At 43.8% G+C, this 16,886-nt stretch overlaps 1 protein-coding gene across 1 annotated transcript in view; it reads left to right on the forward strand.

Moving 5' to 3' along the window:
- Positions 1-16,886, forward strand: part of AUTS2 (activator of transcription and developmental regulator AUTS2) — a 1,395,185-nt gene that overhangs the window by 351,473 nt on the left and 1,026,826 nt on the right. Inside the window, exon 2 of the mRNA XM_042780996.1 lies at positions 1,757-1,969. Coding sequence (XP_042636930.1) covers positions 1,757-1,969 — 213 coding nt within the window. The remainder of the gene's footprint in view (positions 1-1,756; positions 1,970-16,886) is intronic.

The following is a 16,886-nucleotide window of genomic DNA, read 5'->3' on the forward strand; positions in this document are numbered from 1 at the left end:
GCCCTCTGTCACGTGCCTTCCGAGCTCATGCTCACAGCTGCTCAGGGCCTTCAAGCTGTCTGCTCTGCTCAGACTCCAAGATCTCGGCCCGAGGACCGTCACTCCTCAGCCCCTTTCCTTGGACCCAGCTTTGGCTCCTTTGCCTTTCCTTGAGAGCCTTTGTTCAGTTTGCAATTATACATTTGTATTGTTTGATTAGTACTTGTCTGTCCCTAGAATACTAAGCTTTATAAGGGTACCCCCCCATTCTTTCGCAGCCTGTCCCGAAAGTACAGTTTGGCGTGTACTGGGCACACAGAAAACACACATCGAATGAGTGAATGCCTGAGAACGAGTGCAGTGCCTTCTAAGAAAAGTCTCCCTGAGTGGACAGCACTAGGAGGAGGACCCAGAGTCCCGGGGAAGACCAGGGGTGTGAAAGGGAGGCTTTAAGGCCAAGGCAAGGCAGGAGTTCAGTGCCTAAGGTCCTGAACAAATAGGCATGGCTGGTGTGGGGGGAGGCATAGAGCATCACCATGTATGGCAGGTGGAACCTTCTGGGATGTTGGGAGCTGGAGAACGGACGACTGAGGAATATTGCATATGAAGGGGATGGGAGAGAGAGTGGTATTTTGAGGATGAGAAATGACTGAAGGGCCATTTTTATTTTTGTTATGTTTGATTTTCAAATGTGGGTTTAGGACCGCAGAAACCCAGACCACAATCTGTACAGGTGTGCAGGTCTGTGAAGGGGCATTGATAGTGTGAGGAGGGCCGTATCCACACCCCCTTACAAAAGACTGCTCCAGACCCTCCGTATTCAAGCACTTAATGTGTACAGCATTGCCCAGGGCTCCAAGAACACCCACACGCACCAGGTGACCTGGGGTTCTCAAAGGTGCACCTCTCCGTTTTGCAAAAGGGCTCAGAGTCGCCAGAGACTTATTTTGAGTCTTGGAATGAGGCATGGGGGTGCCAGGGCTAGAACCTAGGTCTTGTAGTATCTCAGCGTGTCCTCGTGGACTGCAGGCACAGAACTCTGCCTGACCGTGTCCCAGCCATAATGACCTGCCCTTGCTGCGGATGCCCTGCTTCATTCATTCCAGGGCATCTGATGCTGGTCTCCTCCCCTTCCTCCCTCCCCCAGCCACACACAGGAATAATGAAAATGGGCTGTTGATCTCGGTGATAATATTGTTGTTACATTTTGCAAAGAAGAGGGGAATTAAGGATACTCAGAGGAAATGTGGTAGAAATACAATGCATTAAGGAAACATTTTAATCATAGGAATCGACAGTTTCTTTCTTCCTGGCTCACATCCACTTGGCCCTGGTATGTTAGCTTTGCCTTATTTCTTTAGAATCGAGTGTGCACTTAGTACTCTTTTTCTGAACCGTAATTGATGGAGCATCTTGGGAAGTGAGTGTATTGAGCCTCCTTGGGGAGTGTCATTGTGTGCTGGCCCCAGGACAGAATCAAACAGAAAGCCACTATCCCAGACTGCCACGAAATCACTTTTAATGGACAGATACCTGATGTTTTGTTGATTTTTTTTCTGTCCAATAAGAATAAGAAGTATACGGTTGTGGTAGCTTAATTGATTCAGAAAAATTGAGAGCCATGATTCTGAGTTTTAGGTCTTCTCACATCTGACTTCCCTGCTCCCCTTCCCCTTTTATCCCCTTCTTTCTTTTTAGTCACTTAATTTAACCTGTGTTTTGGGTCTGACCCTAGGTGCCTGTGTAACCACCACTTTCCTTTCCTTCGTTTCTACAGAAAGATGTAGCACTTAAGCCTCAGGAACGTGTGGAGAAACGCCAGACCCCTCTGACCAAGAAGAAGCGAGAAGCACTTACCAATGGCTTGTCCTTTCACACCAAGAAGAGCAGGCTCAGCCACCCGCATCACTGTGGCTCCGATCGGGAAAATGACCGTAATCTCTGCCAGCATCTCGGGAAGAGGAAGAAGATGCCCAAGGGACTGAGACAGGTGAGGACGCTGGGGCTGGTCCTTGTCTGTGGTTGCTAAGTCCCTTTTTCCTATGCTTGATCCTTGGTGGTCCTTCCTAGCAGGTAGAGAAGATACCCTTCAGGGGATGCTGATGTTGGCTTCCCTGGAGAGCTGTGTGGTTGCTGAAACTCTCTGAATGCACTTAACCTAAAAGAACACACAACCAAGCCGTGATATTTTCTCTTTTTTTTTTCCTTCATGGTTTGAATCTTCTGTGTTGGACCCTTTCAGTCTGCCATGCTTTGTATAACAAAGTTGATGCTGATACTACTGACTAATAGAGCAAACCAAAGTCTTAGGATGGTTAAGGTACACTGTCTTATAGGACAAAAGGACTGGATCACATACACTGTGCATTTCAAGGTTCTTAGATGCTGAAAATCGTTGTCTGCGTGTGAACAGTGCCTGGCCAAGGATTTCTGTTTTCCAGGGAAACTCGCTGTTGTAACACTAATGAGCAATGACAATGAAATGGATTTGCCTTTTTGTGCCATTGTTCTCCATCTTTGTGATCTGCTGATTGTATGAAAGTCTAGTGGTGGGGCTGACTGGCCTGTTAATAATTAGGTTTCAGTGATCCACAAGAAAATACAGCACTTGGCATTGGGGGAGCCTTTTTGTGCCCGTGGAAATCCCCGCATGAGGTAAACTAATAATGAGAAATGAAGCTGTTTATAGAAGTTTTCCTGTGCAAATCCAGAAGCTTTAGTGCCTGCTGGGTTACCTATGTCCTGGGCATGTTTTGTTTCTTTTTGGCAAGACCAATGGGTGGGACTGACTATCACTTGAAGGAAGGGGAGGAAGGGAGTACTGTTCACAGAGCAGGTGCTGCTAATTAGAAGCCAAAAAGGTAATTTCTAGTTGGCAGCTATTTCTCTGAGGAGGAAAAAGTTACGGGATCATAAACAAACAGTGGTTCCAGAATCTCACAGATCATTAGGTCATCAGCTTTCTTATGGAACATTCCTGGCTCTGGTAGCATAGTACCTAAGGCACTTGACTGCTAACCAGAAGGTTGGCGGTTCAAGCCCACCAGCCACTGCTCAGAAGGAAGGTTGGGCAATCTATTTCTGCAGAGATACTGCCTCAGAAACCCAAGGAGGGGTTGCTATGAGTTGGATCGACTCGATGGCAGTGAGTTTTTTGTTTTGTTTTGTTTACTTAGCACCTAGTGAACTAAGCCATATGGGGGGGGTCACATTTCAGAGGTTATAGTTTTAGGAAGCACCCAACTTGTTAATGGTCACCCTGGTATGAGAGCCACTCTTAGAAAGCATCAGGAGTGTATTTTTGGTAAAACATTGGAATAAGGTCCAGTGGGAAGTTTGGTGTCAGAGTTAAATCTGATGGGTGATAAAGGACATGCCGCTGAGGAGACATCTACAGTGACGGCTTTCAGCATGGACTCAGGGGCCCAGGGCCGTGTCCACAAATGTGACAGACAGGGCAGCGTTTCCAAAGGTACATGTGTCCTGAAATGCAAGATGATTGAGGGTCATGGTAGTAATTATTAATATGTACCCAATGTGCAGCATGTTGTAGTCACTCCATGAGGAACTCTGTAACCTGAAATCCTTACAAGCACCTTGCATAGCAGGAAATATTAATGTTACTTCACAGGTGTGGAAAACAGAGCTCAGAGAGGAAGGGACTTGCCTGAGGCCACTTAGCAGTGAAGAACAGAGCCACAGTGTGACCTAGATTGTTGGAGCCCCAAAACTTGCTCTCTCTTCTTTTTTTTTTGGCATTTTCTGTGTCCCTTTCTGGAGTTCAGGATTGGGCATGAAGAGAGGTAACCTTTTGGTTAGCAGTTGAATGCTTTAACCACTATGCCAAAAAAGCTCCTTACAGGGGAATATAGGACTTTGTAGTCTAGTTCGGGAAACAAAACTAACAGTATGAAGCAATGGCAGACAATACAAAATAAAATGATTATTGCTAAAAAAAGAGAGAGAGAGAGGTAACTGCAGGTCAGGGAGTCTACAAGCATTTCTAGAAACTACACGAGTACTGTGTTAGAGGAAGTGATTTTGGTCATAGAAATGGCCTGCGAAGGCACAAGAAGAAACGAGATAAACTCCTAAGAACTAAGAAAGAGGTAGACAAATGGAAAACAACCGAATCTGGATGAAAGTTTTTTTTAGGGCAGTGAGAGGGAGAAAGGATTTGGTGCTTCAGAAGTTGTTGGTGTTTGTGACTTGTTGCTCATAACCAGTGAGGTATGTGAGAAAGGGAGGAACTCCCCGTGAAGAGAAATGTCAACCACTTCCCAGGTTCTCTCTCCCAGGAAGTTAGCAGGAAGACTTCTTATCCCTTCAGAGAAGAGACTGGATTCAATTATGCGCCAGCACTAAGCTAGGGGGCCTCGTCCTTCCATCTGTCTTATTCCTAGAGCTGATCTGACTTTTCTGCATCCCCAACGTTTTCTTTATGCTTCGTGAAACACGTAAGGGTTTCGAAAACATTCTTTGTGACCACAAATGCCAAGTCATTCCTCTTCATGGCCGAATCTGCTGCAAAAGACCTCTTTTAAGTGCCGAAGAGCAAAGATACCACTTTAAAGACTAAGGTGCTCCTATGCCAAGCCATGGTATTTTCATTCGCCTCATATTCGTGTGGAAGCTGGACAATGAATAAGGAAGTCCAAAGAAGAGAGGATGCTTTTGAGTTGTGTTGGCAAAGAATATTAAAAGTGTCATGGACTGTCAGAAGAACTAACAAATCTGTCTTTGAAGAAGTGCAGCCAGAATGCTCCTTGAAAGTGAGAATGGCCACACTTCGTCTCACCTACTTTGGTAGTGTTGTCAGAAAGTAGCACCCCCTGGAGAAGGATATCATGTCTAGTAAAGTGGTGGGTCAGTGAAAAAGAGAAGGGCCCTCAATAAGATGATTTGGGATGGTGGATGCTACGATGGGCTCAGGTACAGCAAGGATTGTGAGGCTGGCCCAGCTCCAAGTAGTGTTTCATTCTGTTGTTCCCAGGGTCCCTATGAGTCTGAGCTGACTTAGCACCTAACAACAACCACAACAACAATAGGAGTCTCTGGGTGGCTCATATGGTTAACAAGGATTTTGGGGTCCTCAGTTGAAAGATGTTGTGGTCAGAGAAGAATTGTACTTGTATGTCTCCAGGTGGAATGACTTTTGGTCCTAATGCTCAACCTTCTGGTACTAATGGTATTTGAAATGAAAACCATTCTTGTTAGAGGAAATATACTTGAAGAGCCAGTTATTTTGACTCACTTTTTATGAATCTTAGAGAAAGAGAGGATGCCTTGTATCTTCAGTCTGTGTGAGGGTTTTAAAACAAATAGTGTTTCCTTATCATCAGCGTTGATGCCCACATATACAATCCGAATCAAGTGTTACATTTCCAGTAGGAAGGGAAGCCGAAGATGATATTTGAAATAAGGCCAAAATACTTCTTGAGTATTCCTAGAATCACGTGGGCTATTCTGAAACCCTACCCCAGTCACTGTCTGGTGCTGCCCATCTGCAAAGTGAGGGGTTTGGAGTACTTTCCCCAGACTCCTCCCTTGGAGCCCAAGAATCTCTACAGTTACCAATAACATACACATATGAATAACAAAGTAGTGTTGTGGAGGCCTGTAAAGGAAGACCCTGGTAGGTCTGGAGGTAATTTTCTTTTGGAGTCTGGAATTGATAGGCTCTGTGAAGTCTTTTAAAAGACAGGAAGTAATGAGTAGTCCCCTGAGACTGAGAGACACAGCCAGTCGTGTGTCAGCCTAGAGGAGTGCCATCTGTTGTGTGATCTCTGTAAAAGGTGACACACTAGTGTTTAATGGCCACAGTAGATTTCAAAAATTTGCCCTAAGAATATTTGATTGCTTTCCTGTGACTGTAGCTACCTGCACATGCCACACCTGCTTTTTCTCCTGCTATTGCCTTTTATCTGATAAAGTCCCTGAATCTGACTGTCTCACCTGGGAGGGGCCAGGGCGTTGAGAGTGGGCCTTGGGGAGAATTTCTAAATTAATGGGTTGTGGTCCAGGCCTCTTACTGAAGGAGCTAGAGTCAGCAGGACTGCCAGTAGAAGAGGGCAGTAGGAGGTGAGGACGTAGTGTTGATTTCAGATGTGGTGAGAGTGGATTTAAGTTTGCATCTTATTAGGAAATGGTACTTCCTGAGCAGATGATTTAATGCACAGCTTTCCTGTAATTATGGGACGATGTTACTCCTTAGTGCAGAGGAAATAATAGGATTTTTTATCCCTGAGAATCCGTCGAGGACTAATCTTTTTACTGGGAGAGTGCAATTATATACTTTTATGGGAGCAATGTGTGGTTCTCACACCGAACTACTTTCTCCTTCACTTGACTGCATACAAAACCTTAATTTGTGTGATGTTGTTCCATACCGTCAAACAAAAGCTTTTTAGCTGGCACTTAACCACCCCAGTGGAACTTATTTGTTGGATTATGTTTTTAAGTATAAATACAGACTGACTGAAAAGATGCTGAGCTGGTGATTGTCTTAAGAAATGATTGTACTCTTTTATATGGTGAATTTGAGTACGCTCCTTAATTCCCAAAAGGGTTTTAAAAAAAAAAAAAAGAAGAAGAAAGGAGCAAGTTGACTGTTGTACAAAATAACGCATGTCTTTCTGACCTCTCTAAGGGTGCATTTGACCTACACAGAATGATTTGCTCATGCATTTAGACATGATATAAAAACAGTTTCAGGTCTTACTTGTAAGGATATGTTAGATTTTGCTTTTTCCCTGCTTAAACTTAGAGATGGCGGAATAAAGAGGCTACGCAGATATTCTGTGTAATGCAGCTGGGTTCTCTGTTGGGAAATGGAGTCACAGGTCTCCTTTGTAAAGAGCTTGAGTGTCTATTTGGGAAAATGAGTTGCAATGAGACCACTGAAGAGCCCAGTGAAGTGACATGGTCCCCAACCTGCTAGCCAAGTCATGACTTCCTCACAAGCATCTTGGGAAAACGGAACCCTTCCTAGGGTATTGAAGTGTGTTTTCTTTCAGTATGACCAACTTCTAGACTATGGAGAAGGCTTTTAAAATGTAGCACTTTGTAGTTTAAAGAGAGGGGTTTTAAAAATAGACATGCAATAAGGAGAAGTTGGGTAGACTTAGAGAACTCAGATAGTGTTTTGGACTGGTTATTTCTGAATGGAGATTGTAGTCTGTCTTTTTTTTTTCTTGAGTATAGACTGAACCAGTGGAAACACTTAAGGGAACTGGGAGCCTTCTTAGGTCATGGGAACTCTTGTAACGAGCAGAGACCAGAATGGTTCATCAAAGGCAATGATTCAGTCTCTTCCTAACTGGGTTGTGGGAGCCAAGAAGCCATTCATCTAAGGGCTGAATTTCCTAGAGTAACCTGTTGGGATTACTTCTGCCATTGGAGAAGACTGTTAGAGAAGAAAATAAAATAAAAGGGAGGGGAATATTTGAGGAGCTTGTGGGTAGACTCACTTTGCTCCAGTCCAAATGACTTGCATGAGAATGCCTTATGTGGTTTTAAAATTCTTATTTGAATTTATTTGGGCATAGGTATTGCTTGTAAGGGCTGGAAATCTGCTGTCAGTCTAGAAAATCTAGTGTGGTAGAATACACATTGGATGGAGGATTTATAGTTGCTGTTGTGAATTGTAGGAGGTCTGCTGGTGTATCTATCGGTTAAGACATTTGGCTGCTAAATAGGTCAGTGGTTCAAACCCACCAGCCACTCCACAGAAAAAGGTGAGGCTGTCTGCTTCCATAAAGATTTACACCCTTGCAAATAAAATGGGGTTCGCTATGAGTTGGAATCAACTCACTGGTAGTGGGATCAGCTTGTTTGTAAAGTGTAGAGACCAAATGTGTACTAATTACTAGGAAGTCGGGGGATGGGTCCCAGTGTCACTTTTGTAAGATTGGAGCTGTATTCAGGGTGATGGCAGCTTTTTGTGCACTGACATTGCATGCTGGCCTTATTTGCAGTATGAACCTGTGTGTAGAAGGACCCTGGTAACTAAGACACTCAGGCAACTAAGCCACCCCTCCTGGTGCAGCACCCTTGCCAATGACTTTCCCATCGAGAGCATTTGCTACCACAGGCTGGTCCTTTATTTCACTGGGACTTATCCATATTGTCTGAGCTCTCTGTGACTTCTGTGACTAGCAGAAATTCACTTGCAAAGAAGGATTTATAATGGAAAACTTTGATTAAACAGTCACATTTCTGAACACCTGCTAATTAGTTTTGGGTGGAAATCCAGGCAGAAATCACAGAGGTATTTATCCAGCTTGACTCTGGAGCCTACAGTTTTTGGAAATCAGAGCATTTGAAACACTAATGTAATTAGGGGTTGTACTGTATAATGAAAAGACATCTGAACTTTGCTATGTGCTCTTCATAAATACATTTGTTAGAGTCGTTAAGTGCCTGAAGGTATCTGGACCTAGTATCAAGGAAAATGTGAGAGCACAGTTAAACCACTTCGACTTCAAAATTTCAGGTTTGTGGTGTTAATTGGAATTTCATTTACCTTTCAAAAATTATATGGTAATGTGAATGTTACAAACTGAGATGTTAAATGAACTTTTCATTTTTCCATTTTAAGAATTTAATTTTTCCTCTTTGCCCAAGCTACAGAAATACAAATTGAAAAATAAAGTAAGATTGGGGTGGGGGAGTTTATAATCTCTTAGAATCTTGATTGACTTGAATTTGACTAAGATGCTAATGAGTGGCCTCTGATTATTGAGGAGCCCTCAATCCAGGTTTGTTTCTGTGTAGCTATTGGTTGTATATTATATTGCAGTTGTTACTTTGGTAAACTGGATACTAGTATAAATATGGGTTATAAATCACTGCCATGGACAAAACAACAATGAAATACTATCTTGCCCCAGCACTAGTAGCAAAGTTCCACAAGACAGAAAATAACAAATGCTAGTGAGGATGCGGAGAAATTGGGACTCTCATCCGCTGCTGGTGGGTTTGTAAAATGGTACAACCATTGTGGAAAGCAGTATGGCAATTCCTTAAAAAGTTGGAATTAGAAATAACCATTTGACCCAGCCATTCCATTACTAGGTATATATCCTAAAGAAGTGAGAGCCATGATAAGAACAGACATATGCACACCCATGTTCATCACAGCACTATTTACAATAGCAAAAGATGGAAACAACCTAGGTGTCCCTTAGCTGAAGAATGGATAAACAAAATATGGTACATACACAAAATGGAATACTATGCAACCATAAATAATAATGTAGAATCTGCAAACACCATATAACATGGATGAACTTGAAAGATGATATACTGAGTGAAGTAAGTCAATCACAGAAGGATAAATATTGTATTAGTCCATTATTGTAAAAGTCAAAGAAAGGTTTATATATGGAAGGATATTTTCTTTGTTGGTTACCAGGGCTGGGAAGGGAGGGGAGGGAACACTAAAAAGAAAAGAAAAAAAATTACTGCCATGGAGTCGATTCCAAAACATAATGGCCCTATAGGACAGAGTAGAACTGCCCCATGAGGTTTCCTGGGCTGTCAATCTTTACAGAAGCAGACTGCCTTATCATTCTTCCACAGAGCAGCTGGTGGATTTGAACCACCAACCTTTCAGTTAGCAGCCAGATGCTTTTAACCACTATGCCACCAGAGCTCCCTACACCAGTGCTCCTATACATGTTATGTTGTTGTTGTTACATGCCGTCGAGTCGGACCAGACTCATAGCGACCCCTCCTTGGGTTTCCGGGGCAGAGTATCATTATGGACGTAGATTGCCCAGCCTTCGGAAGGGTGTTTTGTTTGTTTGTTTGAACTTGGCCGTTGGAAATGCAGGCATGGCAGTTTATTTTTTGTGTTCTCCATTGATAGCTGTTGTGACTCCTGATTCCACACATGGTTGTCTGGGATGTATTCCGTCAGTCCCAAATGCTAAGAGGGAGTATAAACATCACTTGAGACAGATACTTAGAGTGGTATGGCCAGCCATAAATCGTATCTCAAATAACAGTGATAATTTTTAATAAAAATGTAGTAAAAATCGACTCAAAAAAGACATAGCACCTTGACTACCAACTCATAAAATAAAACCTACAGAGAGGAAATAGGCTGGATGGGAGACGAAACTGCAATTAAAAGAACAGTGATAACTCAGCGTCAGTGATCCCGGTACCTTAGAAATTGTTCCATAAAACAGTGACCTTCACTAAATCCCAAAGTAAGAACTTGTTTTATGTATGTGAGTACAGAACTTTATTAAGGGCCATTTAAATCCTATCTGTTGTTAGAGGAGTAAGGAAGACAAAGAGGCCTGAATAACTCTTAGCTCTAGCTACCATCAGTTCCCCTAAAACCAGTGATTGAAGGGGGCCGGAGCATGCCTGGCTCTTAAAAGGGTCTCACCTAAGCACTTTGGGTGGTTGATGAGGGTAGGACAGAACTCCCTTTCTTTATTCAAAGCTGTGCTTTTTTGTGCTGATTTAGTTTTACAGTTTTTGCTTTTCTGATGATACAATGTTATCTGCATGTGGCCAGATCTCAGCTACAGAACATGAAATAAGCCCGCCTGTGTTCTGCTCTCAGCAGTCCCATCTCCACACAAGTCTATACATGACAGGTAATGAGTGGGAGGTGGGAGTGGGTGGGTGGCTGCAGGGATGCTGGTGGGAGCTGAGCAGATGGTTGTGATAGCCACGTGCTGCGAGATTCCCGTGGGAGTTGATGGTGGTGACAGGAGACTCACAATGTGCTATTTACAGTTTGGGTTTGCAGTCTCTGGGTGACATCTGAATGCTCTTTAGCAACTGCTTTCATTACTGCCTTTCGAGGAGCTGCTAATTGAAAATGAAATTGTGGGTGGGCTTTAAGGAAGGCGCAGGCAACTCCATATAAATGTTACTTGAGAAGTATTGGAAGTCTTGATTCCTGATTTGTAATTCTTTTTCCAAGGAGGCAATGCCAAAGGCACATTTGGAGATCCAAAGGTGAGTGTAGGCTTAAGGGAACTCTAGGAGGCATACTTAGGCTATATGAACTCTTCTAAGAGTGAGTGCATGCACAGTGGGAGAGCTCAGGGTCCTACCTGGACTATTAATAGGGCTAAATTCGCATGCATTGGGCTGGAAGCCATCCTAGGGGAATGCTTGGTGATCCAGCCACCCGCTCAGTACTGTCCCTTGTATGGTTCTCTTAGATGTGTACAGCTCTGGGAGGTTCTCATTTTAAATTTCCTAACATTCTATTCTGTTCTCTTTTGTTATATCATGGGATACCAGCATCTACCTTTCTTTCTCAAGGTCTTCATGCATTGCAGACAATGGTTATTTGACCTCTTGAACTTTGGGATACGTTCTCTGGAGCAATAGAACGAGTGAGATAAATCTGTATACGCCAGGGCTTTGAACCGGTTCGTGATGTTTCAGCCATGGCTGATTGAGCCAGGGCTTTGAACCGGTTCATGATGTTTCAGCCATGGCCGACTGAACCAGGGCTTTGAACCGGTTCGTGATGTTTCAGCCATGGCCGACTGAGCATTTGCTCATTGCAGCCGGATCTCTGGGAATTTTGACCCACACAGGAAATAGGCAGCGCTGTCCTTCACAGACGTGGCTGCCAATCATACCTCTTAAATGTTTCCTATTCGGGTCAAAGTCCTGTGCCCAAGACATTCATTTGCTATGCAATGTGTATGCTCCATCAGCCATGGCTGAACCCTTTTAACCAATTCTAAGCTGTGGATACACACATACACAGAAAGAGGGAGAGAGAGAGGGAGAATCGATTTCCTTCAAAGAAGTGGTTCCCAGGATTGTGGGAAGCTGGCATGTGCAAAATGTGCCAGTCAGGTGGCAGGCTTTAGACTTCTACGGGCTTGCATCCTGGAATCTGTAGGTCAGATGATGGGAAGATTGCAGTCAGATGAGGGAGCAAGTTCTGCCAAATGTAGGCCAAAGCCTAGCAAAACTCCCCTTTCAACTGATTGATTGAGTACCTCAGATTACATTATGTAAGATGATTACATTATATTGAACTAAGTTACCCTGTGGACCAACAAATAGTCTAATGTTTGGCCACCTCACTAGGAACCATATAGCCTAGCCAAGATGAGAAATAAAATTAGCCATCACAGGATATTATATTCACATTTCTTGCATATACCTTTTTTTCCTAGGTTGCTGTTGTAATGTGTAGTCAAGTTGATTCCAACTCCTAGCGACCCCACGTGACTGAGTAGAACTGCACTCTAGGGATTTCTTGGCTATAATCTTTATAGAAATACACTGCCAGGTATTTCTTCCATGGAGCCACTGGTTGGGTTTGAACCACCAACCTTTCAGTTACCAGCCAAGTGCTTAGCCATCATGCCACCAGGGCTCCTCTTTTTCCCTATAAAACTTTTTATACAATACAGTTCTGTTGAAAGCAGCTGGGGCTTCCAGGCATAATGAGAGGAGAGGAAGATGGTGGGTTTGACTGGACTTGGACAGTGGATGATGTTCTTGCTTCTCTGAGCTTCAGTATTGTGATTTGTGTATCAACTTCAGAGTTCTTGGCTAAGGAAGGCATCTGTAGCATTTCTGAAATAGTAGCTTGCGTTAAGTGTTTACATGTTGAATTGTTTTACTGCTCATTCTCAAAATAGCTTTGTACGGAGAGAACTTGCGCAGAGCAAGGACCGACCTCCCTCTTGGAAATGCTGTTAGCTCTCTTTTTGATGATATATGACGATAGATAAATACAACTGCATTCTTTTTAGCTTTCCCTTGACTATTTCATCGAACACTATCTGGAAAACACCCTACTGAAGTAGATGCTTTGTTTGTCTGGGACTGCTGTGGGTTTTTAGCAGGCCTTCCCACTGTTCCTCCTTTTTTGACCTCCTGCTGGAAATTTGCATTTCCACCCCAGATACACTGAATCAGAATCTACATTTTAACGAGATCTGTAAGAGTCACCGAGGGGTCTGGTTAAAATGTAGGTTCTGACTCAGTGTAAGTGGTATCAGTGCAGATTCTCAGCAGGGACTTGTACTGGAAGGAACCGGTTTGAAGCCCTGGATTTTAAAGAGTCCGCAGGGCTCTGGCTCAAGGGAACTGATGACACCTCTCTTGCTGTACTTAACCCTCAGTCCCATCAGACCTGCTTTGCCATTGGAACCCACTTGTTTTAGTGCATTTGTGCCGCTGCTGGGTCCTAACAATGTTTAAAAGAAGCTCTTCTTGGTATTCGAGACAGGCTCTACAGCAGTGCGTATCTGTGCAAGGGCTGTTGATTGCATTCTGAGCACTTTTAACAAAGTTCTTGCAGGAGCACCAGGTCTTTTCATACCTAGGAGTGTGCATCCTCACGCTAATGCTCACAAACACCTGGGAGCAGAACCCGAATTGATTCACAAACCCGAGCAGGTTCAGCGAGGTCCACGTGATGCCTTTCTGGAGGCCAGAGGAGTTCTGCTGCGTGGCCCACTTTAACTCTTACCTGCATCCACTTACCACAGCTATGCAGACGTGCCCTTCTGCTGCACGTCTACTCTAGCAGGCCACCTGTAATCACTGTTTGCATCTGGTTTGCTCAGGAAGCACCATATCACACATCTGGAATCATGCTGTGAGAAGCTGGACAGGTCCCAATTGTCAGTGACAGTGCCAAGGGCCTGACGATGCGATGGCTATATATAAATAGATTGACAGCAGTTAGCTACATTTCTCCATAGAGAACATACAGAATAATGTCTCTCAAAGGGTGGTCTTTGGACCACCCACATCAGAGAAACTCTGGGGCATTTGTTAAAATACAGATTCTGACGTGTCACCCTGACTACGTGGAGCCAAAGGCTGTTGGGCAGGAGTCAGGGTGTGGCAGCCAAGTTCCTAGGTGAGTCCAATGTAGACACTGCCTGAGCCGCACTTTTAAGTAAACTGAACTGTACTTCTTTGCTTTTAAAAAAGGTAAAAGAAATCACTGTGTTAGCAAAACTTGTGACAAGTCTTGCAAGTTTTAAAACACATCTGATGTGAAAGTAATTTTATCACTAAATTGACCACGTTCTTGTTCTGCACATTTACTAGTTGAATTATTTTCCAAAATATTATTGGAGTAAATAAGGAAAGAAGTGTTTCTACCCAGTGTTGCAGGCCAAACCAAAACTAAACTCAGTGCCAATGAGTTGATTCGTACTCGGACTCATAGTGACCCCTGTTGGGTTTCTGAGGTGGTAAATCTTTACGGAAGTAGATTGCCCCATCTTCCTTTCGCAGAACGGCTGGGGGGTTTGAACCACCACCAGAGCTCCTCCTACAGGCATTACGTTGCAAACGATGTTTTCAAAATGGCTGCTTTTCATTGGCTCTTTATTAGGATGGCTTTGGTGGAATAATTTTATTATATTCTTTTCTTTAAGCTACTTGATTCCTGTGATTACGTTGCTCTGTATGAATATGCTGGCTGTACTCATTCCTCCGTTCTCTCCCTTAGGTTTTGCTTTCCTTCCCCGTCTATCTGTAGACAGTGGTGTCAACCTCTTAAGGTTTATAAGTTTCATGAGTCCTTCACATTATAAAAATTGATGATATTTGGTGGTGCCACTGGGGGACAGGCATATGACATCTGAAAATTCTACCCCTGTGAGTGTATCGATGGGGACTGAAGACCATTAACTGTTTTCTTCATTACTAAGAAAGCTTCAGCGTTCACTTTATGAAATGCTGTTTGTGGTAGTTCAGTTTGTGCGTCAGCTTGGCTGGGCCCAGTTGAGTGGCTGGGCAGCTGGATGTAGTATTCCCCATGATGAGACTGGCAATCAACTCCATGGTGGAATCTACTGTGAGCAGCTGAGTTAGGGATGTGGTCTGCTTCCTGTATACAAGGAGAAGCCTTGGGGAATGGTCTCTAGCTTATGGCACTTTTGAACTCTGCATGTGGCTGTGTCCTTGTTCAACAGCCTGCCGTGCTCTGCTGACCTTGGGACTTAAAATGGACTTGAATGAATGGCCTGCCATGTGATTTGGTAACATTGGGACTGTGCTATTTTATTTGTCGAACTTGGGCTTGTCAGCCTCAGCAGCCAGTAGCTGCCTGAGTGAAGAGATACCTCTAGCTTCAGTGGGCCGGGAGCAAGAGGCAGAGCTGAAGCTTAAGGCTGAGAGGCTTTCACCCAGCCGCTAGAGCCTGGCACTTTGAACTTGGACTTAAAACCTCCAAACTATAAGAGAATAAACTCCTGTTTCTTCAAGCCATCCCCTTTGTGGTCTTTCTGTTAGAGTGGTGCTAGGGAACCAGGACACTGTTCTTGCATTTATGGTTTTGGTTCCACAAATTCAAAAATAAATATTTTTCTTTCCAAAATCAAACAGAATAAAAACCCTCAGATGCATTTTTGTTAAAGTGGCACACTTACACTTACCGTTTATCAGTTACCTGAGGTGTGTCAACAGTAGGTAACTGTGAGATTCTTACACATTGCTGTTGAGACCAGAGATGTTGTCCACCTGGACATCTAAGTCAATTGCCATGATATAGTCCGTAAAAACAGTGTTGCACATCCTAGTTTGGTAAGTAGTGACTTGGATCTTAAAAGCTTATGTATGAGTGGCCATCTAAGATACAACGACTAGTCTCTCACTATCCAGAACAAAGAAGAGTGAAAAAAACCAAAGATGCAAGGAAACAGTCCAGAGGACTAATGGACCACACAAACCACAGCCTCTAATTGCCTGAGACCAGGAGAACTAGACAGTGCCCAGCTTCTCGCTCTCCCTCTCTCTCCCGTCTCATGTCTCTTCGTTGCTCTAGACCCAGCCAGGATTCCATGGGAAACCACTTACATTTGCCCCCCAGGTGACAAAAGGCCTTTACCTCCTTCATCTTCGCTCACTTGACCATGCTGGCCCTTTTCACTAAAGGCTTGTAGTTAGTATCCTACTCACTTCTTGTATAGTTGGTTCGGCTTTGTTCCCTCTTGTTCACAAATATTCAGTGACTCTCTAACTAACTAAAACCCAACACCGCTCAGTAGGACATTTTAGGGCCAGCTAATCTCCAGCCACTTCCAAAATACCCACTCCTTGATCTCCACCAACACCAGGCTGCAGCTGTGGTTCTGTTACTTAGAAGAGCCTAATACTTCGTCCAGGAGCTCTGGTAGCATAGTGCCTATGGCACTTGACTGTTAACCAGAAGGCTGGCGGTTCAAACCCACCAGCCACTCCTCGGAAGGAAGGTTGGGCAATCTACTTCCGTAGTGATACCACCTTGGAAACCCAAGGCGGGGTCGTTAATGAGTCTGGTCCAACTCGACTGCACATAACAACAACAGTACTTTGTCCACACTGCTGCACTTGCCGTTACCCATTTCCTTTGTTTGGAGTGCCCTTCCCCAGCACTCATACTCATCTTTCGGTGATTAGTTCAGATCTGCTTCTTCCTTGAAGCGCTTATAATCTTTTTCCTCAGAATTAATTGCATTTTCTTCAGAATTCCCATGATATTTTGTGTATAAGTAAGGTGACCATGTAATTTACCATCTTATCTAGGACGTTTCTGAGAGTGAGTGGGGACGTTATTAATAATTACCCTGGGACAATAAGCATCAATCAGGTTTTCCTGGGAACCTGGGATCTGCAGCCTCTCTAGTTATAGCTCCGTTTTGGCCCTTTTCATATCACACACTGTTCTAGAGTCGGCTGTACCCATTCTTCTCCCTACCTGAATGTAAAACTCTCAGGGGAGTAACTTTCTTACTTTATGACACAGGGAAGGGCCCAGGCTTGTGTTGGATCTAACCCACAGCTGTCAAGTCAATTCTGACTCATAGTGACCCTACAGCACAGAGCAGAACGGCCCCATAGGGTTTCCAAGGCTATAATCTCTATAGAAGGAGACTGCCTCATCCTTCTCCCACCAAGCGACT

This window comes from Orycteropus afer, unplaced genomic scaffold (genome assembly GCF_000298275.1).
Source record: "Orycteropus afer afer isolate SDZICR_OR568_19922 unplaced genomic scaffold, OryAfe1.0 scaffold00006, whole genome shotgun sequence".
NCBI classification, from domain to species: Eukaryota; Metazoa; Chordata; class Mammalia; order Tubulidentata; family Orycteropodidae; genus Orycteropus; species Orycteropus afer.